Here is a 27064-nt window from a genome sequence, read left to right on the forward strand (position 1 = left end):
CAGTGAACTCGCTTTGGGCTGGTAACTAATGTATTTAGTCAACATATATTGTCAAAAGTGTTTATATCTAGTGCTTGGTTGGAGAGGGGTATGTTAGACTCCAGTGTTAGAGAATGGGGAAAGGAAGTGAAGTAGCTTTTCCTGGCTCGCTGATTAGTTTCCCCCATCAGACTCTGATAGCTGTTTCTGTCTGAAATAATGTTTCCCTCAATGAGGTACTTTGGATACAGAAAAAACCTCCAGAAAAGGAGTTTTCAGTCCTGCACGTTTTGACTTCAGTACAGACATCTCTTAACTGCTGCTGTAATAGCTTTCCTCCTTACTGATGGTTTGAAAGATTCCAGTTTTTACTTAGGCTCCTTGGAGGTTAAGAATTGTTTGGGTGTCTAAAGCTGTCTTCAACATGGTTTTGAAAATACAAAATCACGTCCTAGGAATGATTTTGAGTGTAGCATTGGGAATTCAACCATCTCCTGGGTATCAACTTGAGGACAAGCCTTCCTCCCCGAGTTCTACTTTACAGGATGTTTTTTTTGTCCGATGTCAGGTTTACCCTTCAACCAGGAACCCAGTGACACACGTTGTTACAGTCTTCAAATGCTCATAATTCTAGCTTGCACCTGCGGGGCTGGATGTTTTTTGCCTCTCCTCCATTAGGCAGAAGAAGGTAACATGGTCAACAGCAGCTGGCTGTTAACTCTGAAACAGGTCTCAGAGCCTCAGAAACCTGCTGGCTTATGTTGGGAGTTCCTGATTTTCCCATCCTGTTGGTGTGAAAACAACTGATGATGACTTGGAACGTTTTTCTTCAGGCTAAATGAGCTGGTTAGCATGTTAAAATGTGAAAGACCGACCTATCTTACTGAACATCTTTTCCTAGGGCCTTGCAGGCTGCTTTTCAAAGCTGATTTTACATGACAAGGGAAAACCTTACATATCCGTGTCTAATGTTTTCCTGGCTTTCTTGCACACTTGAGTAAGAAGTGGAATCACCACCTGTGATGTGTGACCTCCCATATGGAGCCAGGCTGAGAGCATTGGGGCTGTTCAGCCTGGAGAAGAGAAGCTGTGTGGAGACCTCAGAGCAGCTTCCAGTGTCTGAAGGGGGCTACAAGGATGCTGGAGAGGGACTCTTCATCAGGGACTGCAGCCATAGGATAAGGGGTGATGGGTTCAGACTGAAACAGGGCAAGTTCAGGTTAGATCTAAGGCAGAAGCTCTTCCCTGTGAGAGTGCTGAGGCGCTGGCACAGGGTGCCCAGAGAAGCTGTGGCTGCCCCATCCCTGGCAGTGTTCAAGGCCAGGTTGGACAGAGCCTTGGGTGACATCATGTAGTGTGAGGCATCCTTGCTCACAGGACATCAGATGATCTTAAGGACCTTTCCAACTCAAAGCATTCTGTGATGTCTATAGCTAACATCACTGGGATGAAGTGGCTGTGCGGACACACGCAGTAATACATGTACAAAACGTGAATAAATTTTTAGGCAATCCTATGTTTCTGTTGTTTGATCATGTTCTTTTTTATTGTGGAAAGAGGGTAAAAGCATGTCAGTGTGTTTACTATAGCTTGGGACATCTAAAGAAACCTGCCAGGAGCAAACCTTTTCTTACCTGATGTTTAACTTGTGGTTAACTGCCGTTTGCTCAGCACATCGTACAGGTCTGGCTGATCTTGGCAATGCTACAAGAGAAGAATGGAGAACTGTCCTGAAATAATCAATCCCATGTAGGGAGTAGAAGTTGGAGGTACTTTAGGAGCCAGCAATTACTGTTTGTGTTTTGGTAGGGCTGCTGCTTGGAAAGCCTTCTCCTTATAGCTGTGTTTCCTTTAAACTTTTGATCATCTCTAAAGATTGATCAAGTCACAGGAACTAAAAAGTGTCTCATGTCTGGATCCTATTCAGGTTAACAGCACTTGGCCTTTCCTTATAGCAGTTAGGTGCAGTTTATGGTCATGTGTGATCTCTTGTTGATTTCTGCTGCTTACTGAGAGTGAGGATGGAGAGGCCAGGTCAGGAATTAGCAAATGGTGCAGTCAGGTGGTCCCCTTAGGAATGAATAGCAAATGACATTTAATCCCTTTCTCGGAGGTTGGTACATGAGTACCGCAGTTACGTGCCATATCACCTCTTTGGGTTTCTTTTTTAGATGAGGAGCCAAGAAGCCTTCAGTTTGAAGACCAATCTTAGGATCTTAATGGTGGGCATGATGCGTATTTTCTTCTGGTGGTGCCTGGCTGAGCTGATGATTCACCTCATGTATATCCATGCTCTCTTCAGCAGTGCTCCTCCGTTGGAAGCTGCATCATACTGGGCCTTGGGTGAGTACAGAAACAGCAGCAGAAATCTTCTTTCCCCCCCTGCTTCAAGAACCTCAGTCTACTTCTCTTGTGTCCCTCTGTAGGTACTTAGGAATAGTACGTTATGGTCAGTCACTGTCAGAAAGGCAGTCTACGGACTTCATGTAGCATGTAGATCCTCTGAGAAGCTTATAGTTAAACTGGCTGAGCTGCTTCCTAAATTGAAAACCATTCTATATATTTTCCAACCTGAAATGTGTGTCAAAACTTTGGTCTAAAGTGGTTTCTCATAGAAGTGGACACTTAAAAGAGTTTTGGTATAGGGATGGAGGAGGGGAGATGTTAGGAACTCAAGTGTTTATTGGCCTCCTTCTGTTTGATGCTTCAATTCTGTATTCGCATTGAAAGGTAAAATGACAACACTCGTGAAAAGAGCAGGGAGAAGGAATTGCTGTTTTCCTGCTTCACTTCGCCCACTTCTGTCCCCTCCCACCTCTCTGGCATTTCATTAAAGTGCCCAACTGTGATGGGAAGAAAAATGAGCACTGATAAATGTAACTGAAAAGGGAAAGGGCTTAGAGTGCTGCATAGGTGTAGGTTAACCCATAAGCAACTGTTGCACGTGGTTAGTTTGATCCCCCCCCGCTATCACAGAATAGTTTGGGTTGGAAAGGACCTTAAAGCTCATTCAGTTCCAACCCCTGCCACAGGCAGGGATGCCTCACACTAGAGCAGCTTGCTCCAAGCCCCTGTGTCCAACCTGGCCTTGAGCACTGCCAGGGATGGGGCAGCCACAGCTTCCCTGGGCACCCTGTGCCAGCGCCTCAGCACCCTCACAGGGAAAGTCTTTTCTTTGGATCACCAGGTAGGAGGAACCAAAGCGGAGAAACCCCAGGCCTTAAAATTGTGTTCTGTAATTGCTGGATAGAAGGAGGTGCCTCTTCCTGTACCAGCGAGTACCAGGAGTTGATACCAACACCAGTATGGTCCTGGCAAACGTTCGTTGCACATCATGTTTGATGAGCAGTGTGTGGACACTTGTATATTGGACTCTGGTCAGCAGAGGGCAATGTGTGCACTCTGTGTATACATACACAATCTATATTTGTGTATTTCATGTATATATAAACTATATATATAAAAACCAGCAAGAGCAGATGGAGAGCAGAAAGTGAGAGGTTTGCCTCTGTGGTTTATTCTACCCCTCCTAACTCAGTCACTGTATAGAAAGTGGATTCTGATTTTTTAATCCCCTATTCTAAATGTCAGTGAATTGATGAGTTAAATCTGTTAGCTTCTGGTGTTGTCTGTCTGTCTGACAGAAAGCTGGCCACTGGGTAAGGCAGGCAAGGCTGCAGAATTAGGGACAAAGCATTCTGGCTTTGGTGTTACTGGCAGATTTCTCCTTCCCTTCAAGGCTACCAGTGTTGATGTAAAAGGTGGTGGTGGGGAGTAACTTTCCAGGCAGTAGCTAAGTAGGCTGTGTGTTTATTTATTTGAAAGCAGTTAAAACGCATTTTGAACAAATGATTAGGAAAGGCTGAAATGCCTCAAAGCATCAGGTGATGAAAGACAGGGTTCAAGTAAGTCTGGACTCTGAAACTGCCTGATTAAATACGATCGTTTGAATTAGTCCCCTGTGGGATCCCTGCTGTTCTAAGTGTGGCCCTACTCGAGGTGAGCTTTGTCTTCTTAGCAGTGAAAGCAGGTGGTTAAAATGCACTGCAAGTGAGACTGAGGCAGAATTTGTCACTTCTCACAGTGTGTTCTCTGTAGGTTTTGTCACAATGATTATACAGGTCTCAGACTCAAACCAGCAACAGGCCACTTGCTTTAGGGAGCCACTGATATGGGAATAAGGATACTGGTTTTGGTTTTTTCCTGTTGATCCTTATGGGTCTTCCCATGCTTCTATGGCAGTTCTTGTGCACAGCCAAACACTCCCCTCTGTTACCTTACATACTCTGTTATTAAAACCTATTACATCAGATAGCTGAGTCTTGAGACCAAGGAAGCAGCTTGTTACTGACTCAGGAGGATTAACCACATGGTACATCCGCCTTTCTGTGCTGCTGTGCTTATTGTTCATTTTGTGTTTCTTATTTAACTACAGCAGCTTCAAAGCAGCACGGAGCATCCATTTACCCTGTGATCCCTGGCTGCCCCGATAGCCTGGGAAATTTAGGTGTGAGGTTGTTGTGCAGTCAGCTCTAACTGGGGGGACTAGAACTGCTCCTGCTTTTTTCTTCTGGGGTGTCTTTGACCAATGGGCAGTAAATGCCAGCAGTGTGGGTAAGGACAACAGTGCTGTGAGATCCTGCTCTCAGCTTCTTGAGGGTAATGATGGTCAGTCTACAGCTCAGAAGTTGGGGAGCTGTCCTGTGTTCTGCAGCACTTCGTGTGGTGTACCTGTGAGGTGGGACAGCAAAGGAAGCAAAACCCCAAACCCTGACTGAGTTGCAGTGCGTGTTTAAAATTGCTGTTGCACGATGTTATTTATGGCTGTGTAGAGCAGAAGTGCTGAATTTACCTAAAGAAACATTACTGAGTGCACACGGGTATAAAATGAAGAAAAAACAGTACCTGGGAGAATGTGTTAGCCAGCAGTCAGATAAGTACTTTCTCTTGTGTAAAAGGAACTAGCAAATGAGGTTCTAGAAACACCAGTCTACAAAACAGTGCATGGGTGGTTTTGATGCCTGTGTGTTTAACTGCAACAGAGGTGCAAGCTGCCCTCAGTATCACTGTTTGTGTGCGTCAGCTACTGTTAGTACAGTCTGTGAATCACATGGTTGGTTTTTAAACTTTCCTTTCTAAACTTGGGTCCTTTTGCCACTAAGCCAAATACCTTCTTAGGTCAGATGTTCAGATTCTGCTTTTCTCCGTGCCCTTTACAAGCCAGTACCTGAGTTGCTATAAGTGTACTCATACCCTCTAGGTTATATTACCTCATTCCTTCCAGTTCACTTCCAGATGCCTAGTTCTGTATGTTCTCCTGCTCTTCTGAATTTGAGCATGTCAAAGGCACTGCAGAGCTTCTCCTTTTTGAGAGGAAGGCACCTTCTGTCCAGGTAACCCAGCTGGGCTGTGTGCTTTTGTGTTACCATGGTGTCTGAAAGGCTCAGAGGGCTCTGTAGCTTTGCTTCCCCTTCTGCTTGTTGGATATCCCCCCTGTCTCTTTATTGGCTGTGTAGTGTGGGTAGATGGAGCCTGTCTCTTGAATGAACCAGGATTTAGCACGTGTGTTCCTGCACTGTTCTCGTACTGCTGATGGAAGAACTGCTGTGATTGAAGTGTCTGTGCAGTGTCTTTAATTGCTGTTACATATAGGTTCTATTGGGACGTGGCAAGTTTCAAGGTCATTAACTGGGTGATAAGCATGTTGGGAATTGTGAACAGAAGGGTGTATGTAGTTCATGTCAAGGTAGAGCGTTCAGTTCTCTCCTGGTCATATCTTTTCCTGGATTACTCCTCTCCCTGTGTTTCCTAACCTGGCAGCTGTCAGTAAAGACAGTTTATGCACCTGCCTTGTGGATCAAGGAGACAGGGAAGTACATAGTGGCCTCCTCTGAGAGAGACCAGGTTGCATCCTCTGCGTATCAATCCTTTAATGAGTAGGGAAGTCATATTGCACTGTGGCCCCTGGATTTTGAGGTGTTTCAGTGAAAACTGGTTTTTGTCCATAATATGGGAAAAAAAAAACCAAATTGGGTGCATCCGCATCTTCCATGGACTAAATACAGTAGAAAAGCATGGTCATGGAATACTAACAGCAGTCTGTTGGTTTGCTTGTTTGCTTTTGATCCTGCAAGATAATGATGGGGAGACTGATAAAATATTTGGCATCTTGATGTCAGTTGAAAACTGGAAACACAAACGTGAATCAGAAAGCTTAGGAAGATTTTTATTCTCTAAACATTGGGTAGCTCATTGCTTTATACAAAGAAGTGCATGTGAATGTTTTATAAGCATTCCTGCAGGCTAAACTTCTAGTATTGGCAGTTAACCTACTTCTATGGCTGCTTTTCTTTTAGTCGTGTGCTGTAGCTTAACCCCAGATGGCAACAGAGCACCACATAGTTGCTCAGTCAGTCTTGTGATAGGACTGGCGAGAGAATCAGAAGGGTAAAAGAGAGAAAAGTCGTGGTTGAGTTAAAGACAGTGTAACAGGTAAAGCAAAAGCCATAGTGCATGGAATTAATTCCCCCCCTCCCATGGGCAGGCGGGTGTTCAGCCATCCCCAGGACAGCAGGGCTCCATCACATGTAAGTGTAACCTGGGAAGACAAACACCATCGCTCTGAATATCCCTTCTTCCTGTTTCCCCAGCTCTATATGCTGAGCATGGCCACAAGTTCTGAGCTGTTTTAAATGTCTTTTTTCTTCCAGATTTGTGCCACGTGCCAGTAACTCTTCTCAAATAGGACTGCCTATTTGTCTCTGAGATGTGTGTTGTTGATGAACCTGCCCCCGTCCTTGGTAGAAACAAGCATCTGCGATCATTAATGCCATAGGGTCAGTGTAGCTGCAGAAAGGGTAGGTTTGTGCTGCTGTGCTCATCATAAAATTGCCTGCTAAGTCACAAGTATCGCCCATGAGTTTTGATGATGGTAATAGACAGGGAAATGCCAAGTGTGGTTTCTAATACCTGGATCCAAATCATCTGTCAGTTACTTAGGAAAATGTTCTGCTTGAGAACCCCTATCAAAGGCAGAGTTTTGAGACTGTGGAAGCTAAAGCTAATAATAATAATAATGCTATGCTGTGGATATGCTGACTTTTAATTATGCTTGAAACAAAGCCCTGTGAAACTTGAAAAATGCAACTTTGCATAAACGTATGGAAGGTAAAACTGTGAAAGCCAAGAAAAAAATGCCAATTCATACAGCATGGGAAATTTAGAACGTTCTAAGGGTTTGCAAGATGACAAACTGAAAATACCCATTTCTATACAAGTTGGTTAATTTAATCTGGGACTCCAGCTTCACTGCTGGAGTGCCGGGGTTCAAGATTGTGCCAGTAATTTAACTTGGTTTTGTTTTTATCCCTTAAAACTTTTCAGCTACAGATTAACCCTGAGTGCTTTGAATTAATTTATTCTGGGGAAAAGAGAGCATACGTTCAGAATTTCTTCCCTCACAGGTATTTTGAATATACACTTTTGTTTCCAATTAAAGGTACTGCTTCTGTGCAAGTTCTTTTAAAGCTTGAAATTCATAGAATCTCAGACTGGTTTGGGTTGGAAGGGAGCTTATGATCATCCAGTTCCAATCCCCTGCCATGGGCAGGGACACCTCCCGCTAGAGCCCCTGTGTCCAACCTGGCCTTGAGCACTGCCAGGGATGGGGCAGCCACAGCTTCTCTGGGCACCCTGTGCCAGCGCCTCAGCACCCTCACAGGGAAGAGCTTCTGCCTTAGATCTAACCTGAACTTGCCCTGTTTCAGTCTGAACCCATCACCCCTTGTCCTATGGCTGCAGTCCCTGATGAAGAGTCCTTCTCCAGCATTTACGTACAGTGATGAAAGACTCCAAGTTCTCAAATACAAAGTTACAATAGGTAAGTTTAAGGAAAAAAAAAACAAACAACTGAACAACAACCACCTCTCTTAACACACACCCAAGTTGTCATGACCATTCAGTAGCAGACAGCTTAGTACCACTGGTATCTTAAAGAAATGTAGGCATCACATCACAGGTCATTACCTGGCAGGCACTAGCTACTCTGTGTGTGGCAATTCTAAGACTCATAACAGTGAAGGTGCGTATCAAGATACGTAGGCTAAGTCCTTATTGGTCTTCAGCTCGTGCCAGCTGTGCGAGAGTTCTGGCCACACATGGAAAATTAAGGGCAAAATTCCAGCATCGTAACAGCCGGGCTGCATTGGCAACAGGCAGACTTTAACCCTTCCTGCATACCTGAGACGTTCCAGTTGCTTTGCGTTTGTTCCGTTACAGCCCAGAGCAGGCAGAAGTGCACTGCTTCACCTGAGCTTGAAACATGGAGCACAAAGGGAAATTTAGAATCAGTGCTCAGTTTCTTAAATTCACAGTATCATAGAATTTGTTTGTTAGTGTTCAGTTTGCTCCATTAATGCCCCATCCCTGGCAGTGTTCAAGGCTGGGTTGGATGGGGCTTGGAGCAGGCTGCTCTAGTGGAAGGTGTCCTTGCCCATGGCAGGGATTTGGAACTGGATGAGCTTTAAGGTCCCTTCCAACCCAAACCAGTCTGGGATGCTGTGATTTTCTCAGGTCTCAAGAGAGTGGTAGTCTGTTCCTGTAAATCTCATTCCATCGTGCACAGCCAAAGGGGTTTTGGATTTTACCGTTGCACAGACAGCTGTGATCTTCGTAATTGGTTTGTGTGGGTGTCAGCATTCAGCTCTCCAATGAAATTTGTCAGAAGAGAAATGAGAAACTGAATGAGATGGGAATTAAAGCAGAAAGTTGGCTGTATAGATGATTTAGCAGTAATCTAATGTGTGGCTAATTGGCTGGTATCCAAATTGTGCTTCTGATTGTTTGTTTTCCTCTGGGAAGAATGCTGCTGAATATTAGATGGCTGCTTCCCTGCAGGAAAATACCATGAGCTTCATGTCTAGGTGTTTTGTTCTAGCATCACTTTTTATCTTGCATGGGACAACTGTTTCTGATTGTGCGCATGCATCATGATATTAAATGTAAAAACGTTGTATTATAGTAGTAAAATGCTGGCCCTGTGTAGGACAGCAGGAGTTTTGCAATTTGCAGTATTAGTGCCAGGATTTCACCCTAGGTTGTTATATATGACATGCATTTTTAATGCTTAACTTTTGGGTGGCATCCATAGTGTACCCATTAGTCAGCAGAATGCAAAAGGGATGCTTTGCCAGCAAAAATCAAAGCAGATTATTTAAGTGATCATGGGCTTGGACTGCTGGAGTCAGATTGAAAGCTGCGTCCCCAAGGAGAGGCTGCTGGACGGTTCTAAAATCACGTTAAATATCTGAGGAACTGCACTCAAATCATTGGGTAGTACCAGGGAGGGAAAGCAAAATACTGGAAAGGAGATTTAACAGTTGCATTTTACAAGTTTAGGGTTTTTTTTACTCTTCTAAGCTGAAACAATTTTACTCCCCCTCCTTTGGGATTAGATTTGAGTGATGTCAGCTGTCAGATGGAAAAGCTCGCCAAAATCAGTGGCACTTTAGGAGTGGGCTCTCCCCAGTTTCAATAAAGGTGTTGGCCTCTGCTTTATATGGATTTTTTTTCTTATGATTTATTGTTGAAATACCATTTCATTCTGCAGAAAACATTTAGGGTGTTAACATGAATCGCTGTTATTTACGTGTTCTGTGATTGTTACTCTTCTGAGAGGAATATCTCTGAGAATAGCCAGTATGGTTTTCATCTCACACCTGTGCAAGATGCTGCATTTTGGGCCATGCCCTGGGTTTAAGCTCTGAGCAAGCACACTGCCAAAACTTCCTTTGGAAATCAGGCAACTAAAACACCTTAAGGAGTCCTTTGTCCGGTGGTTTAAAACCTGGTATGTGCCTCAAGCATTCTGCCAAGTGGAGTTACAGTCTTCTGTGCTTTGGCTGGAGCAGGAGGGGTCTTGTAGGGGGTGTTTTGGGGGACACAAATAATCCTGATGGTACATGAGATGTGTGTGGAGCGGTCAGGGTAAGCTGCAAAGATAACCACTGGTTATAGCTGTGCAGTAAGGCCAAGTGGAGCATGGGTGGTTGGAGTTATTTACAGAGATAACATTTTTCCTCATGCCTCCGTTGGTATGTTCTGATTTTTAGCTCAGCATAAGTCACTGTTTGTTTTTCACAGCAATAAATAACCACACAGGCCAAAGAATTTTGAAAGTGGAACTACAGATGCTTACTTACTCCTTCATATCAGAATGATGGTACTGTTCTGTGTGTGCTGAAAGTCAGAACTGTGTGTGCTTGTGTCCTGTAGCTGTTGCAGAAGTAGGTATTGTATATCCCATCCCCTCATGATGCTTGCTTTAGTGCTTTGAATGTTGCCTGTTTGGAAGTAAATCAGTATTAACAGGTTTTAAAACTGTTTCAGAGCTTGGCTAAGGCATGATTTTGTTATTATTATGTTGTTTTAGGTGGCCTGGCTTTAGCTCAAGTGCTGTTTTTTTATGTGAAGTACCTGGTTCTGTACGGTGTTCCTGCCCTCCTCCTTCAAATGGATGGACTCAAACCTCCAGCTCTGCCTTGCTGTGTGAGCCTGATGCACAGCTTCACTAAAATGTGGAGGTAAGTCATTATTGCTTTTCAGACAGCTTATTGCTGGTCTGTGGCAGGGAGGAAGTAAGAACATGCCTGTGTGTTGTCATGGCCGCATGCATGCTGGCTTTCATGTCCTTGTGCTTTTTCCCCCTCACCCCCATCATTCATCTTTAGCACTTTCTAAATGAACTTCAGTTTGATGGTTACTCTCCTGCCAGTGTGGAGGGTAGGGGCAAGCATTCCTTTCAGCATTTTCATCCTCTTCATTATTAGAACTACTTAGCTTCACTAACATAGCAGTTATTTTTTCCAGGTGCCTATTAAACAGTTCATTTTTTGAGTCTTGGTCTAAACCCCCCTTTTCAGCTAGATACCCTTCCAGAGAAGGAAAAGAAATGCTTGATTAATCACCCTATGAGGAAAGGTGCAATTGTAACCGTTCAATACGTAGAGTCATGAAGTACACAAAGTCCTCAACGCATTAAAAATACTATGAACAATAGTGATGTTTCTAATGCAGGATGAGCTTCAGGATCCCCTTTGGTTTCAAAGGCTTTCAGCACAGTATTTCTCAAAAAAGAAGTATCAGTTTTGAATCTTATGCTTGCTTTAAATCAGTGTTCACTGCAGTTGTTTCCCTGAAAGCTGTCTCCCAGAGGGATTCTGCTTGGGGTTTAGCCTGTGTGTAACAGTGGATTCAGCTGACTTCTCCCCTCCCTTGTTTTCCTCTGCGCTGTCTCTAATGCTTTCAGTCTGTGGGATGCAGTGCCTCAGACTTCTAGAAACATTGCCTAAAATGATTTAGACTCGTCAGCTTTTTAGTGCAGAGACCTCTCTTGTGCTGCGTTGGATACAGAGCCTCGCGCAGTGGTGCTTACCCTGCTTGGTTTCTGACTGCTTTGCAGTATGAATAAAGCTTTTTCATTTTAGTCATGAAGCCAGCAGGCCTGCTATTACCAGAGCTTTATTGGATGAGATTTTAATTTTGCTTTCAGCTTGAAGCTAGTTGTAACAAGAAGGTTTTATAGTTTCTGCAGTTGGCAACTGTGGATATGCACTATTCAAATGCAGCAGAAGCAGAGTGCAGAAACCAGATGAACTGTTAATAATGATTTGAGCTACTAACAAATAGGATCATAGAATCATAGAACAGTTAGGGTTGGAAAGGACCTTAAGATCATCAAGTGCCAACCCCCCTGCCATGGGCAGGGACACCTCACACTAAACCAGGGCACCCAAGGCCTCGCCCAACTTGGTCTTGAACACTGCCAGGGATGGAGCATTCACAACCTCCCTGGGCAACCCATTCCTGTGCCTCACCACCCTTACAGTAAAGAATTTCCTCCTTATATCCGATCTAAACTTCCCCTGTTTAAGTTTTAACCCGTTACCCCTTGTCCTACCACTACAGTTCCTAATGAAGAACCCCCCAGCATCCTTGTAGCCCCCTTCAGACACTGGAAGCTGCTCTGAGGTCTCCATGCAGCTTCTCTTCTCCAGGCTGAACAGCCCCAACTTTCCCAGCCTGTCTTCCTACAGGAGGTGCTCCAGTCCCTGATCATCCTCGTGGCCTCCTCTGGACTTGTTCCAATAGTTCTGTGTCCTTTTTATGCTGAGGACACCAGAACTGCACACATGTTGGTCTAAATTCTCTTTCAGAGTTTGAACTGAACTTACGACCTACAGAGTTAATATAGGAGTCTTTGGTTTTTACCAGCTTCTCTCTTGAGAGCAGCATCTCTTGACCTGCTGGCCCTTGCAAGCAGAGCTGTAAACAGTGGTTTTTTCCTCCTCTCCGAGGAATCTGGGTCTTGCTCTGGAGGTGCCAAATGCAACTGCACTTCAGCACAAATCCTAATGACGCTGTTGTGTCAGGTAGTTGTAACACCATCAGAAAGTGATGCGCGGCTGCAGAGATGGGTGGTGAATCACAGTAAAAACATTGGGTTTTCTTTAAACAACGATTCATAACACTAAAGAAAATTGAAACTAGGATCTAAGGAGGGAGTTCAGGTAGATTATTTTTTATTTTTTTTTCCAGAAGGAAAAAAATCAGCTGCAGATATTCACCATTTACCCAAGTATTCCATTCATATATGTATCTGGAATCCTTGTAGCCCCCTTCAAACACTGGAAGCTGCTCTGAGGTCTCCATGCAGCTTCTCTTCTCCAGGCTGAACAGGCCCAATGTTCTCAGCCTGTCTCCATCGGGGAGGTGCTGCAGCCCCTGAGCATCCTCATGGCCTCCTCTGGACTTGCTCCAGCAGCTCCATGTCCTTCTTATGCTGAGGACAGCAGAACTGAATTTGTTTATTTTGAAGGTTAAACAAATCAGTTCATGTGCAGCTGACTTGATTTCTTGCTCACAAAGCTGTGTGGATACTAGAATTTCCTATGGCTGATAGTGAATTCGGGGTCATTGTCCATTGTCTAAGTAATCTCACATAGCTTGTCCTCTGAATCCCTGAATTACAATGCCCTTATGCCTTTACACTTAAACTCTTCGATCACTACTACCAAGGGCTTTGCAGTCTTTTTATGTGTTTTGATATGTGATACAGGAATGTCAGTGTTGAAAGTGGGAATAGCCTTTGTTTCTAACCCATATGACTATCTGAACAGGACAGGAAGTGTGAAAATGATGGGTTTAGTATAAAAGCAAGCAAAAAGTGGTGAAAGTTAGTTTGTGTTGTGACACTTTATGAACTCTCTTTGTTTCCTTAAAGTGCTAAATAATTACTTTTGTAGTTTGTGAATGTGTGGACTTTTAAGTGAATGATCCCGACTTTATCAGAGGGAGTCAAACTTAAATGTCAGTAACCCAGTGCCTAGTTTTAAGCTTGTAGGCTGAGGAGATTTGCATCAGGCTTTGTTTTCAGGTAGCCTGCTCAAGCTTATTAAAGGCTCCTTGGGTCAGGTTGGGAATTCCACCCCAGGAGAGCAGTGCAATGAGCCATGCCATGGAGTGCACCGCTGTTACCCGCTGACTGGTGTTGGGGAGGCTGCTTGGAGAAGAGTGCTTGTGCGTGCTTGGCTTGCTGCTACCCTTCCTGCTCATGTCTGCTTTAGGATGCTATTAGGTTACTGTCAGAAACGGGGTATTATGGTAGCTAGGCTTTTGGAAGACCCAGTGTTCCTCTTTTTGTGTGGAAAAGTTTATTAGTAGTGCAGATTTTGAAGGAGAGAAGGTAGCCTGAAGAGACAGACAACATGAATGCCATAATGTAAGGAAGGCAAATGCACTACTAAGGAATCTTCCACCACCACCTGGTGCCCTTTGAGCATAACAACGAAGCTTTTGATGTGATACATCCAGACCAGTGTCTGTACTATAGACACTGTCTATATCCAGTACATGCTGACATCATTCATTGTGTGATACGGCAGGTGAAAGACCTTTCATTCTGGAAGGTAAGAAAAGGACCATAGTGTGTCTAAAGTATCTCTAGAGCTGAAAAGCAAAGCAGGTAATGGGAAGAGCAAAACTGGTACTCTGCCTCTCTGGTGGTGGTACTAAACAGCAAAGCAGACTGTGTCCGAACTTAGAAATAACAGGCTTTAATTAAAAAGGAGTTACCAGCTTCATAGTGGATTCTGCCTAATTTGCATTTTATTTAATCAAGGCAGTCTCTTGAGTTGCAAAATCATCAATCTTACTTACTGTCTGAAGACAAATAGAGGAATTGAATGTATTACTGTGATTCCTTTTACATGGATATCATTATCTTGCTAAATCTGCAGCTGCATAGCTAGTAAATGCATGATAAATGTATTACTATTCAAAAGCTTGATGATGGCTGTGAAAAGGAGTTTCTGAGCTCCTGGTTTCCAGAGAGGGCAGCAGTTCTGTGACACACCACCTTAGAGGTTTTAATGTCTGCTTTGTCTTAATTCATGAGGAATTAAAACTGGGGTGGTGTTACTGAGGCTAAAAGCAAGGTAATGAATCATGTGAGAGCAACCAGTGTTGTTGGGGGCTTGTAAGTGCTTCTAAAGAATCAGTCAAGGCTGAAGTCTGGCATGCAGTTTATCAGGTGTGTGTGCAGGGAGCTAGAACTGTGTAGTGCAGCTGGAAATAGTTCTGCTCCTGCTGACACTTGCGAATTACTTCAATATGGAAAACTATCCTGGTGTAAGAGTCAAGGTGTGGGAAGTACAGAAACAGTGGCTAGCACCTAACTAAATCCTGTACCAGTGAGGACATCTCGCTAAGTGACTTTGCCAGTGCATTCCACAAAGGAACTTGTCAGTTCATGAATAAGGACAGCATTTAGCACAGTTGCTGTTTGTGGCAGGGGGAAGAAAATCATGCTTCCATTTTTAGGTGTCTGTACTATGTTAGTGAGTGTAGTGAGTGCTGTCCTGCAGGGGTGTTGGACACATTGATTGGATGTGTTTTGACGTGGTATGGGAGCAGCATGGTGTAAGTAACTGGTTATCTCTGGGCATAGATTGATAGGGAACGTGCAGGAGCACAGCTCCTTCTTGCCCTTCCACCTTAATGTTTGTACATTCCAAGTATCTTATAGAATCCCAGACTGGTTTGGGTTGGAGGGGACCTTAAAGCTCATCCAGTCCCAACCCCTGCCACGGGCAGGGACACCTCCCACTAGAGCAGCTTGCTCCAAGCCCCTGTGTCCAGCCTGGCCTTGAACACTACCAGGGATGGGGCAGCCACAGCTTCTCTGGGCACTTCTGCCTTAGATCTAACCTGAACTCCCCCTGTTTCAGTTTGAACCCATCACCCCTTGTCCTATGGCTGCAGTCCCTGATGAAGAGTCCCTCTCCAGCATCCTTCAGACACTGGAACCTGCTCTGAGGTCTCCACGCAGCTTCTCTTCTCCAGGCTGAACAGCTCCAATGTTCTCAGCCTGTCTCCATAGGGGAGCTGCTGCAGCCCCTGAGCATCCTCGTGGGCATTCCTCATGGATTATCCCAGACTAAATTGGGTTAAACCCATGTGTGTTTCATAGAGGCTAGCCTCAGCAAGGGTAGAGGCTCTTCAGGAAGGCAGTAGGAAGTAGTATTTAAAAAGTAGATTTCATAGGGAACAGAACTTCATCCAGAATAGAGCCAATGGAGTTGAAGACATGCAATGATGGAGAAGATCTGGCCCTTTCCAGCTCCCCTGCCGTAAGTTCTGGATTCCACCTCCTGTTTAGCACCCCCACTGTTGACCAGACAGGAGCCGGGCATAAGTGAGCGCTCCCATTTCCGTACACGCGAACGGGCGGGCTGGGAGGGCGGCGCGCTGCGCCTCCGGCCGCACTTGAAGTGAGCGCACTGTGAGTTGGTTCCTGTGATGGAGGGTGTCGAGTTCCGGTCATGGCAGAAACTGAGGTGGGTTTTGGTCTGACAGATACTGCAGCTTGGGATGGGGGAGAGGGGGGCGGCCGTGAGGGGAGGTCGTGAGGGGAGAGGAGGGCTGACTGTGACATGAGTGGAGATCGTGAGGGGCGGCCATGAGGTGTGAGGGGAGAGCAGGGGCAGGTATGGAGTGTGAGTGGTGGCCATGAGGGGGGGAGATGAGGGGCGGTTGTGAGGGGAGAACTGGGGCAGGTATGGGGTGTGAGCAGTGGCCATGAGGGGAGGCCTTGAGGAGTAGGGGCAGTTGTGAGGGGCATTTGTGAGGGAGGAGCAGGGGCAGGTATGGGGTGTGAATGGCGGCCATGAGGAAAGCTCTTGAGGGGAGATGAGGGGCGGCCATGAGGGGTAGGGGCAGTTGTGAGGGGAGAACAGGGGCAGGTATGGGGTGTGAGCGGTGGCCATGAGGGGAGCTCTTGAGGGGAGATGAGGGGAGGGGCAGTTGTGAGGGGATTTCGTGAGGGAGGAGCAGGGGCAGGTATGGGGTGTGAATGGCGGCCATGAGGGAAGCTCTTGAGGGGAGATGAGGGGCAGCCATGAGGAGTGAGGGGCAGTTGTGAGGGGAGTTTGTGAGGGAGGAGCAGGGGCAGGTATGGGGTGTGAATGGTGGCCATGAGGGGAGCTCTTGAGGGGAGATGAGGGGCAGCTGTGAGGGAGGAGCAGGGGCAGGTACGGGGTGTGAGCGGTGGCCATGAGGGAAGCTCTTGAGGGGAGGTGAGGGGCAGCCATGAGGGGTAGGGGCAGCAGCTGTAGAGTGTGGGCCACTATGGGGGGAAGATGATGAGGGGTGGCTGCGAATGGAGATCGTGAGGGGCAGCCATGAGGGGAGATCTCGAGGGGAGATTGGTTTGCCCTCAGTGCCATGGGTCAGTGGTGGGCTTGGCAGTGCTGGGGTAGTGGATGGGCTTCGTGATCATAAAGGTCCTTTCCAACCCAGTTGGTTCTATGATTCTCTGATTTCTGGTTTATCTGCCTTGTTATTGCAAAAGTACTGCTTCTGTTCTCTGAGAAAAGTGGTCTCTATGCAAGGTCTTGGTGAATTGGTTCAAATTATGGATTAGAATTTCGCCTTGGGCTAATCGCATTCCCAACCATAACCGTGCCATAAAGATACAGTCTCATCTGCCTCTGTTCCTTCCTTGTCCTCCTCCTTTTTGTCTACCTTCTCCGTTGTTCTTGAAACCTTTCCCCCTTCTGGAAGCAGTTCCTTGTGTCTGTCAGAAAGGACCATACGAGGCATTCTCCTTTCCTTTCACGTTCTTTCCTAGGAGAAGACAAGTCTGATACTGATGTTATGTGTGAGTGCGAGCACAAGAGATCAGTGTGACTACATGGAGTAACGTTCCAATGAGGAATAGCAGCAAAACCTTACCGTCAGTTATTTCTGGCTTAAACACTTGGTGCTGTTTGCATCTAATTGCCTAGTCTTAGTTTGTGGTCAGGACTGGAACAGGTTCTTAAACAAGGAAAATGGATTTTCTGATCTGTAGGGGAAAGAAGTAATTATTTAAGTTCATTGACACCTGTGCCCCATGTGGTCTCAGCCTGGTTTAGCACGTATTTTGCTGCTTTGGGATTCTGATTTCTGCACTGGAATAAGTAATTAGGGAGTTATTAAATACATCAAGATGAGTAAGGTGCTGAAAGGCTTTATGTTGGAAGATATTATGAAGGAAATTCAGGACCAGAAATAGTGTTTGCGGCAGTGCTTGATTTGGGAATCTCGCCTCCTTAAGTTCCCAGATAGCCCAAGTTAACACGGACTCTATTGCCCAGCTCTAACCATGCAACCACCATGTCTGGGCAGGATGACATCCCTGCCTCTGTGCTCAGGAGAAAGTGCTTTTCCAAGTTCAGGGGGTTCTACTCTTAAACTGCTGTAGAAGGCTCTTGCTTTCTGTTCAAGTATCGTGGTGCTCTTTTGCTGTGGTGTTTCTGCTTTGGTTGATGCATGATCTGAAGCTCGAGAGAGCAGATTTTTGCTCTGAATTTCTCCTTCCTATGAGTTTAGTCCCCTGATTATATGCTAGTCATAACAGCAAATTGCTGTCATGCAACCTGTCATTTGGAGGTGATTACAGGGAAGAGTGAAGGATGCTAAATGATGGGTCATAAGCTTGTTCCCATGGCAGGTATCCTCAGGAGTCAGTTTAGATACAAGTCCTTGAGAAATTAGCACATAGAAAGGAGCAGCAGGCAGTGAAAAGGAAACCAACATCTCCGTGGCAGTGTGAAGAAGGGATTGGTTGCAATGGCACATCCGAATCCGTGTCTCAGACCTGCTGCTCACCTGACTGTTGAAGGGGTTGTAACGGTAGCAACAGTTACAGGAGGACCTTCACTGGGGAGAGATGATGCTGTCTGGGATCAGAGCAGGGCTGCTGGGCCAAGCCTACCTGTGCAACGAACAGAGAGTCTCATTTTCAAATGCTATAGATGGTCTAGCAGTCGGCTTCAACAAGATCAGGTATTTTGAGGTGATTTGTCTTGTATCTGTCCTATAGTTCTAAATACTGTGTTTTTGAAAGCCTTCTACTCCATGCCTCCGGTGGGACTTGCCCAACAGCTGGAACTGAGAGACAAGGAAAGGAAGGAAGGACAGGCTTATGCATGTTTTCCTTTCCCCTGGAGACTAAGTGTCACTTCTGGTGTATTTTCAGCCTTCATTTTTGAAGAAACAGTTGTCCAGTGTGTTTCAGACAGTGTATCAGGTAAAACAAAAATGTCTTTTAATGGTCTAGCTTCTCACTGGTGGTAATCTTAGGAGTTAATGCTGCAACATTTCCATTTAAAAATCAAAAGATCCAGAGGCACTTTTCCCCCCACCCTGCATTTGTACTTGATGCCTTAAATCTAAGAAAAAAACCCCAATTCTAAAATGATAGCTGAATTAAAAAGAATTACATCCCCAGTGTTGAAGCAGCCTGGTGCTCATGAGTAAGGGGAAATAGTACTGAAATCTTAATAACAGAAGAAATCAAAATTGCTAAAGCATGCAGAAGTCCAAATATATCAATGCCCATGAGCCATGTTAAGCCTTCTCTTGCAAATTTTAGCTCCCTGAAATGGTAAGGTCTGACCTGTGTCCTGTCTGGACAAGGACACTGAATCGGGTTCCTAATCAGTAGTAAAAATAATATGCTTAAGAACGTTTTGTCAAGTAAAACTTGTGGTTTTACATATATTTGTGGATTATGTACTTTGAAAAACTGAAAGAATATTAGTTTTCATTCCTGAGAAGCTTGTTGCATGGTCTTTGAAGATGCTGGGTGAGAGTCTCAGAAAGGAAAGGGATCTTTGTTTCCATCTCTTGGTATGTAAGGACAAGGGTTGAATTAAGACCGGTCTTGCTGCATGTCCTTGCCATCTACAACCCCTGTTTAAATGTTACACCTGCTTGCCAGTGTGACAATACTTAAACTCCTTGTCCCTAAGCTGGGCATTTAATTGTGGAATTAGTGCATGGCTTTTTTTAGTAATGGAATACTTGTTTCCAAGTTGAAAAATAACACTTTTCCTGATTTCCTTGTCATATTTTTTCTTAACTATTGTGATGCTTAAAATTGAGCATTGATGTGTGACATGTTATTTGTAGCTAACATGTCACCTGAATATATGACAGGCGCTGTAGTTTTGGACTGGTTAGTCATTTTCTCATTGATAGAGACAAAAGATTTAACTGCTTTTGACATCAGCCAAATCAGTGTATGCTACAGTTCTTATCTACTGTACAGCTCAATTTGCTGGTTAGATTAAAGCTTTAAAAGGCTCCTTAAATCTCTTCAGTACGCTCTCTGGAGTATAAAAAGAGGCAATAATGAAGCACCCTAATCCTTCTTGGGTCTAAATTGCATAATCATTGGGAATTTATTTGTGTAGTGACTGCTTTGTTACCGTAATTTGCAATTGATGGCCTTTTTTTAACACACAAGGTAAGCCCACCTACTGCTGATCACCCACGAAGCTCATTCTTCACAGTATTCGGCATGAGCTCTGCATAGATAGAAACTATAACTGCTGTTCCCATTTGGCAAACAGCACTCTGTCTGCTTGCAACCACTGTAGAAAATGAGTAATGGCTGTTAATAAACTCCCTTGTTCTGTTTGCAGTAAGGATAGCGATCTTACAGTGATTGGGCAGTCATACTGTGTTGCAAGAATCTTACTCGAGGAAGAGTGAAGGAGAGCTTACCCTATGGGAGTTTGCCACTAATGGGCATTAGGTTTCATCAGCTCTCCCTGAGCTGAGCTACCACAATCGTTTGAAGAATCAGGGAAGGTATAAAATTAAAGTAATACTTCTTCTGAAGGGTTCTAGGAGAGATTAACAGACTACAAATGAGATTTGCTGTCTTAAAAAGTGTCTGCTGAACTGTATTGCCAAGATCCAGTGTGGTGGGCAGGTGAGAAACAGAGTTAGTTTTGTTGTCTTAAAGCCTCCTAAGTAGGCAGACCTGTGTCTGCTGTTAACACTAGCAAAGACTGATACCTGCTTAAAGTTCTGCTTGTCTCTCTGGCTGAGAGATTGTGGGGTGGGGAGGGGGGTGACTGCCTAGAATCATTAAAACTCCCCTCAGGCTTTCTGATATAATACGAATTGTGTGTTTAAATTGAGGTGAAACCACAAAAGATACTAGAGCATGGATCCAGTTTGTAGGCTGGAGGCCACTAGCAGTTTGTGAAGTCTTTTTATGTGGTCCACAGAAGAGCTTTCTCCTTGCGGCTGTCTTACTGCAGACTATTTTTGCCATGCAGGTCTCCAGCCTGAGCTCCCAGCTAATAACTGAAACTCCACAAATGAAGCTTTGGGACTTACTGATATTTTCTGCTTGGAGTTGAAGGTCTCTCTAACAAACTGTATGCCAGAGTTGGAATGTATTCTTCATTATGCAGGCTGTCCACAGTCAGTCCAGGTATTTCTGCTTCCACTGAAATCAGGGTTTTTGCCTGGGTCAGGATTTCATTGTGGATTTCCACCATTCTCATGAGTAAGGGAAGCTCTAGCTTCTCCCTGTGATGCTATGCAGCAGTTAGTTTGCAAGTAAAAGGTTTAGGGTTTGCCCTGATCAACCTTGAAGTAATCCCATGCTTCACAAAAAGAGTGCTTTGTAAGTTAAGTGAATGTTTATGCATCAGCTGTATGGGTGCTGAGGAGCTCTACAGCACAGGCTGAAAGCAGTAGCAGCTTTGGTTGTGCTGCTAATGGAGGAAACCAAAAGGCACTTGGTACTTTCGAATCATTCCAGGAAAGACCAGAACAGAAATTCCATGACTTTTATCTAAGTGGGAAGTGTTAAAATTTTAGTATGTCCTTAAGCAAGTGTCAGAGAATATGATAGATCTCTTTGTGTATATACAAGTTCTGCTTATTATTGCTGTAACAAGAAATTGCTTCTCAAAGACGTGATATAAAAGTATTTGACAGTCTTCATATTTTTCTTTCAAATAACATAGATTTATCTTTTTTACTCTTAGCTGTATTTTTACCTTGAGATAATAGCAAGCTGCTACTATGAGTTTACTGCTTGGCAGATGGTTCAAACTTAAAACCAAATCTTGTAAACAAAGGGCAGGACCTTAAAACTTGAGATCTAGGCTCTATCAGGTTCTTAAGATCTTGATGTTAAAAAGCCCATTGAATTCATTTAAACAGGATTTTTCTCGTTGGGATGAGCCAGAGTTTGCATCACTGTATGTTGCATGGTAAGAATGGAGATGTTTTTGTGTTTGCGTAGAAAATGATGGGATTTGTTACTGTTTATCTTGAAGCAATGCCAAAAGAGCTCCATATATATATATTTGTTCCTGATTCCAATACCATGTCAGCGGGCAGATTGTAAAATCCAGATGTGGGTGGAATTCACCAAGGTTCTTACATGAATTTGGAAGGCTGAAGTGAAAAATGAGAGTTCCAAGAACAGGCTTGTATGTGGCAAGAGTCTCCAGAAAATGTTCCAATGTGACTTTCAAGGCTTGGTGTCCAAAAGTATATTCCACAGTGTGGGTAACGGATAAATCCAAGTAAGTTGCTCTGTTGGATTGGATCTCCCTTTTCATCATGCGTCCTCCCATCTTCATTTTACTAACAACACTAAACAGTCTGGGCTCTTTACGTGAATGTTTTCAGTTTGCTTGCTGTATTTATTTCTACTGTAAAATATCTTCTGTGACAGTTTGTTGTTTTTCTATTTTAAGTTGTGCATCTGCTTTCTAAATAGTGTATCCTAGCGTGGTGGCAGTCATCCTATTGAAGAAGGGTGCTGATAGTCACTGAAGAGACAGTGAAGGTGTAGGTTTCAAGCAGACTTGCAGAAAGCAGGATGTCTGAGTCAATGGAAGCTATAAACTGTCAACACTGTCTTCTAAAAATATGGATGGCTCTCCCAGTTCTTTAATAATTAAGAAGGTAATGAATCAATTGGTAGGAGTCACTACTTGAAAAATACTTACTGTACTGGGTAGGCATGGCCCTCTATGGGATTTGCTTTAGCAAGTTTTATGGTTCATTGAGACATTAAATAATAGCGCTTAGAAAACCAGCATATAGACCTTGCTGTCTGCTTTCCCTGTAGTAATCTTACTCTTCAGACAAGACACTAAAACACGTTTTAGATTTATGTTGCGCGCTTGTGGTTACTTGTGATTTGGAAGCTTTCATCTTTGAGGCATTTCCAGCCAGGGAGGCTGCCACAGGCAGGATGGGAAGAAAGATGAGCAGATATAGGAGGATCCAGAAGAGCAGTATAGAACCATGAGATGCTGGGGTGTCTGCCAGGGGAATTCTCTTGTTTACACAGGCTTTGGGCACCCCGCTGCGAGACACTGCTTGAGAGAGAGGGACAAGGAAGTGAGTGAAGAGCGCTGTGTCAGTGAAAGCAGCTGTCCTTAAATAACCTCTCAGTCTCCAGTGTAGAATGTTCTGGTGTGGGAGAGACTCCGAGTTCAGCAGCTCACCAGCAAAACGCCAGATTGATTTGCAGAGACTGCTAATGAAAGTGCTGGTCTCTCAGGCAGTGTTCTAGGGTTAAATAGGACGGGGTGCTCTGAGGATGTGTGAATGAGTAAGGATTTCCAATGTCAAGTTTAGCCACATTTGTAAAGGCGAGGCCCGAGAGCTATTGTTGGAACATTGCAGCAACTGCAGTGCTTCTTTCAAGAGACAGATCCCCACAGGGTAGAGAGTGGTGAACCTGCAATAAATAACCCACTAGTTGAATTCCATCACCACAATAAATGGCAGGTAGTCTAACTGATTTGAAGAGATTTAAGTGCAATTAGTATCCTGTTTGCTCCAGTGAAGTGTGAGGTAGTGCTGTTGCTTGAACTGGTTTTCCTGTAATGTGTTAATTACACCATTCCTCTCTGCATTCAGAAGTGTTTATGTTCTAGCAGCAACATGACTGTTGTGAAGGTGTCTGGAATATTTCTGTCTACCATGCAGTGTGTTCTTTGGGCACACAATATCACGTTCGCATGTCTCCATCTAGGTTACTGATTTTGAGCTCTTTACAAATGGCAATCTATCTACCTAGATCTATGCCCCTGAAGGTAGTGCCCAAAGTTAGAGCTATGCCATGATCCGCTTTTCAGAATGGTCATGAACAGCCCCAGTGTTCTCAGCCTGTCTTCATACAGGAGATGCTCCAGTCCCTGATCATCCTCATGGCCTTCTCTGGACCATGGCTCCAACACTTCTGTGTCCTTCTTAAGCTAGGGACACCAGAACTGTACACGGTGCTCTTCTATGGAAAGCGGGACTTTGTGGAAAGCAATCCATCGGATAATGCATGCTCATAAAGAGTGTGGACCAGTATGGGCATTTGGTTGGTGACACTCGGGAAACAAGAGTCTGTCACTGCATGTCAGTCTGTGGCTCCAGTGGGAGGCACCCTGTCTGCTGAGCTCAGGGCATGTTGCCAGGAAGGTGTGAACCAGCTCCTAGGAGAAGGTCCTGACTAGTTTTTGGTCCTGATTTATATGTTTATTTGCCAGCCTGCACTAGGCAGCTACAGTTGGAGAACCATGTGCTACAGCGCTCTTTAGCTAGCATGTGGTGGGCACAAGATTTCATAGTAAGGTCCAACTGTAAGGAAATTGGACAGATAGAAATCTGAGAGCAAGTCCAAAGTATCCATTACACAAGGGGGAAACAGATGACTGGCTATTCTGATACTGTGATTGCATGAACAGGAGCTTGCACCAGTTTTGCTCATTTGGCTTTCAGATGTATATAAATGCCTTTTTGCATCCTGGGGACTAAAGGAGGGAGGGGCTGTTTTTCCTGGGAATCATCAGGATTGCACTTTCAGTGCATGTGCAATTGCTACTGACTGTGGTTCATACCAGCATGTTTCAGCCCTTTCATATCTTTTCTATAAAAGAGGACTTTCCCCTCCCCCACCCCCCAGCTTTGGGCTGAATGCAGACTTGGAGGTAGGTTGTTGCATTATGCATTTAGCTTTCAAAGCAGAAACTGCGTGTCTGAAGTAATTTTGAATACGTACCTTGAGGAGAGATATATATGCTTGTGGGCAAGGATTTCAAAGGTTGTGTTTTGGAGAAGGTCCTTGTTGGTTTAGTCTGTGTGTATTTTTGGACAGTAATTTCTAGTTGATGTACTGGGAAAAGATAAATTTGATTAGGAAGGATTATATGTGTAATCTTTTGCTGAAATGTGTCAAACTAAAACCTCCATGCTTACCAAAGGCATTAAAGCTGCGTGTAGAACTGGTTCAAAACTGCCCTTCAGAGGAACAGAATTAAAGACTTTTGGATAAAATAGAGATCAAATTGCCTGCAATGAGTAACGTGATTATGAAATGGAGGTTAAGTATATCTCCCCTTTATTGTTCCACTGACTAGTCAAGATTATGCCCTGTTTAAAGACTACCATTACTACTTTGATAAACCGGATCTCCTTTCCCTTGTTAATTTTAGATTGGAATTAAAACCTTTATTTCAGAAAATTGCACTCATTATAGGATTTCAAAAAGCATTTGTGGGACTTTAAGGCACTTTAGGGTGCCTTAAGCGAGGAACCCAAAATTGCAAGGGCTATCAGCTGGATCCTGGATTTTGCAGAGGGGCTCAGGGTTGACGGAGCTGTGTGAAGTTCATACCAAATATCAAGTAAATGTGGGTGTACTTTATAGCAGTAGATAATCATGTGCATTCAGCGGTTGTAATTCAGAGGTAATTGTGGCAGGGGTCTTGTCATTGCCTGATAGGGAGATTTGCTGTGATGTTGAAGGGTTTGCTGAAGTTTTTAATATAGAACTGTAGAATAATAGAATCGTTAGGGTTGCAGTCTGATTACTTTTTTCTTCTAATGAAGTTGCTTCTTCTGCCCCCAAGTTGCAGTGTGAACGGTGCTATACAGACCCTCTTTACCCCTTGTTAACTTTTCCATCTGAGAACGGAGGGACTGGGTACATCTATCACATCTGTTTCCATTGCTACTTCACTGTATTTTCCCTGCCCTTGCAGCCTTACATGCAGTCTGTATTTAAATATGAATAAGCAGAATGGTTGCAAGTGGCAGTGCTGGCTTTTTGTCAAAACCAGCCTCCCATAATCTTAGCTTTTCACTATTTGTTGCCTTGTGCAGTGTCTCTATTCATTATCCTACGTGCTTAAAAGTGTATGTACCCACTATCAGTAGCCTTAAGTAATGCAGCTGTGTCTCCCATTTACAGTTTGAAATTGTTCAGCTTTGTTCATGCTTTTGGAACTGATCAGTGATACTGTCCTGAGGCATCTTTAAAATCTAAGTGCACACTGATGCTGCTATATGTTCTCCTGATTTTGTGGGTCATAGTGTAGTTACATCTTTAACTGACAGCTTACACTGTGGAGAATTTAGGATCAGTTGAAATGTATCGATACAAACTGGGGAATGATGGACCCTATCTGTCTATGCTAAGTTACACCTACGGAGGCTCTGATTTTTTTTTTCCTCCTTTATATTTATTCTAATAAGTTGGTTCTATGCATGATCATTTTTTAATACTGATTGAATATTTTATGGAAATATTTTAATACCTAAAGCCTATACGCAATAGACTTATAAATCTGTTTTAATAGAAAATGCATTAAGTTTTGGAAAGAGTGAAAAATGAGAGATGGCATGTATGTCCACAGCTAACCATCTCATTTTCCCTCCCTGTCTGAACCCACTCTGCCTCAGCTTTGTCTGCCCCAACCTCCTTCATCTCTGATCACCTCAAGTTAGCAGGACCAGTTTCCGTGCTTGATGTAAGCCAAGTCCTTTGGCTTTCGGTTCAGTGTCAAAAGTGGTGATATTTTAATATTCTGCATCCTTGTCCCCAAGAAGTTCAGCTGTTGTGTCCCTTCAGAGACAATAGCAGATGGGGTCATTGCCCTAAAGGATAGATGGGATAACTTGGAAAGGTGAGCTTGGGTGAAGATGTGTAAGGTGTCTATTCAGCATGCAGCTGTTCCCTGAAACTGAAGTTTCTTCTTCTCCCCCATCCCAGAACAAACATCCTGAAGTGCTTGATCCTAGGGAGCAAAGATGTTCAGAGCTATAAATGCAGACTGTGGGCAGCTCTGGTACAGAAGACTGTATGTACAACACAGAATCATTGAATCCCACACTGGGTTGGGTTGGAAGGGAGCTTAAAGCACTTCATGTGGCAGTATCCATCAGTTCCAACCTCCTGCCATGGACAGGGACACCTCACACCAGAGCAGCTTGCTCCAAGCCCCTGTGTCCAACCTGGCCTTGAGCACTGCCAGGGATGGGGCAGCCACAGCTTCTCTGGGCACCCTGTGCCAGTGCCTCAGCACCCTCACAGGGAAGAGCTTCTGCCTTAGATCTAACCTGAACTTGCCCTGGTCAAGTTTGAATATTTTAGTGAAGGAGGAGCAAATTAAAAGTGTGTGTCCAGGCAGGAGGAATGTAGAAAGATAACTGAATGCACTTCATGCACTATAATTGCACAGTAATATAGCAATAATGTAAAATGGGAAATGATTTTAGGAAAGGAATGTGAATATACAGGTTTAATTAATATTTTTTGCTGTTGCAAGGCAGCTTTTAAGCAAGCCAGTTGCTCCTTTCCTCTCCACCCTGGTAAACCAGAGGACTTTCCCCCCTGTTAACTCTTACCATTTCTATAGTTCATGGCCTATCAGCTGTTAACCAA

At 44.2% G+C, this 27064-nt stretch overlaps 1 protein-coding gene across 3 annotated transcripts in view; it reads left to right on the forward strand.

Annotated features, from left to right (window-relative positions):
- The window catches only part of HHAT (hedgehog acyltransferase), an 82107-nt gene that overhangs the window by 5618 nt on the left and 49425 nt on the right, over nucleotides 1–27064 (forward strand). For all 3 annotated transcript variants that reach the window (XM_061348308.1, XM_061348309.1, XM_061348310.1), the window contains 2 exons: nucleotides 2151–2322; nucleotides 10409–10559. In XM_061348308.1, the coding sequence (XP_061204292.1) occupies nucleotides 2151–2322; nucleotides 10409–10559 (323 nt within the window). The remainder of the gene's footprint in view (nucleotides 1–2150; nucleotides 2323–10408; nucleotides 10560–27064) is intronic.

This window comes from Neopsephotus bourkii, unplaced genomic scaffold (assembly GCF_033783945.1).
Source record: "Neopsephotus bourkii isolate Nb327-2 ecotype Australia unplaced genomic scaffold, CSIRO-AGI_Nbou_v1 NB_354, whole genome shotgun sequence".
NCBI lineage: Eukaryota > Metazoa > Chordata > Aves > Psittaciformes > Psittacidae > Neopsephotus > Neopsephotus bourkii.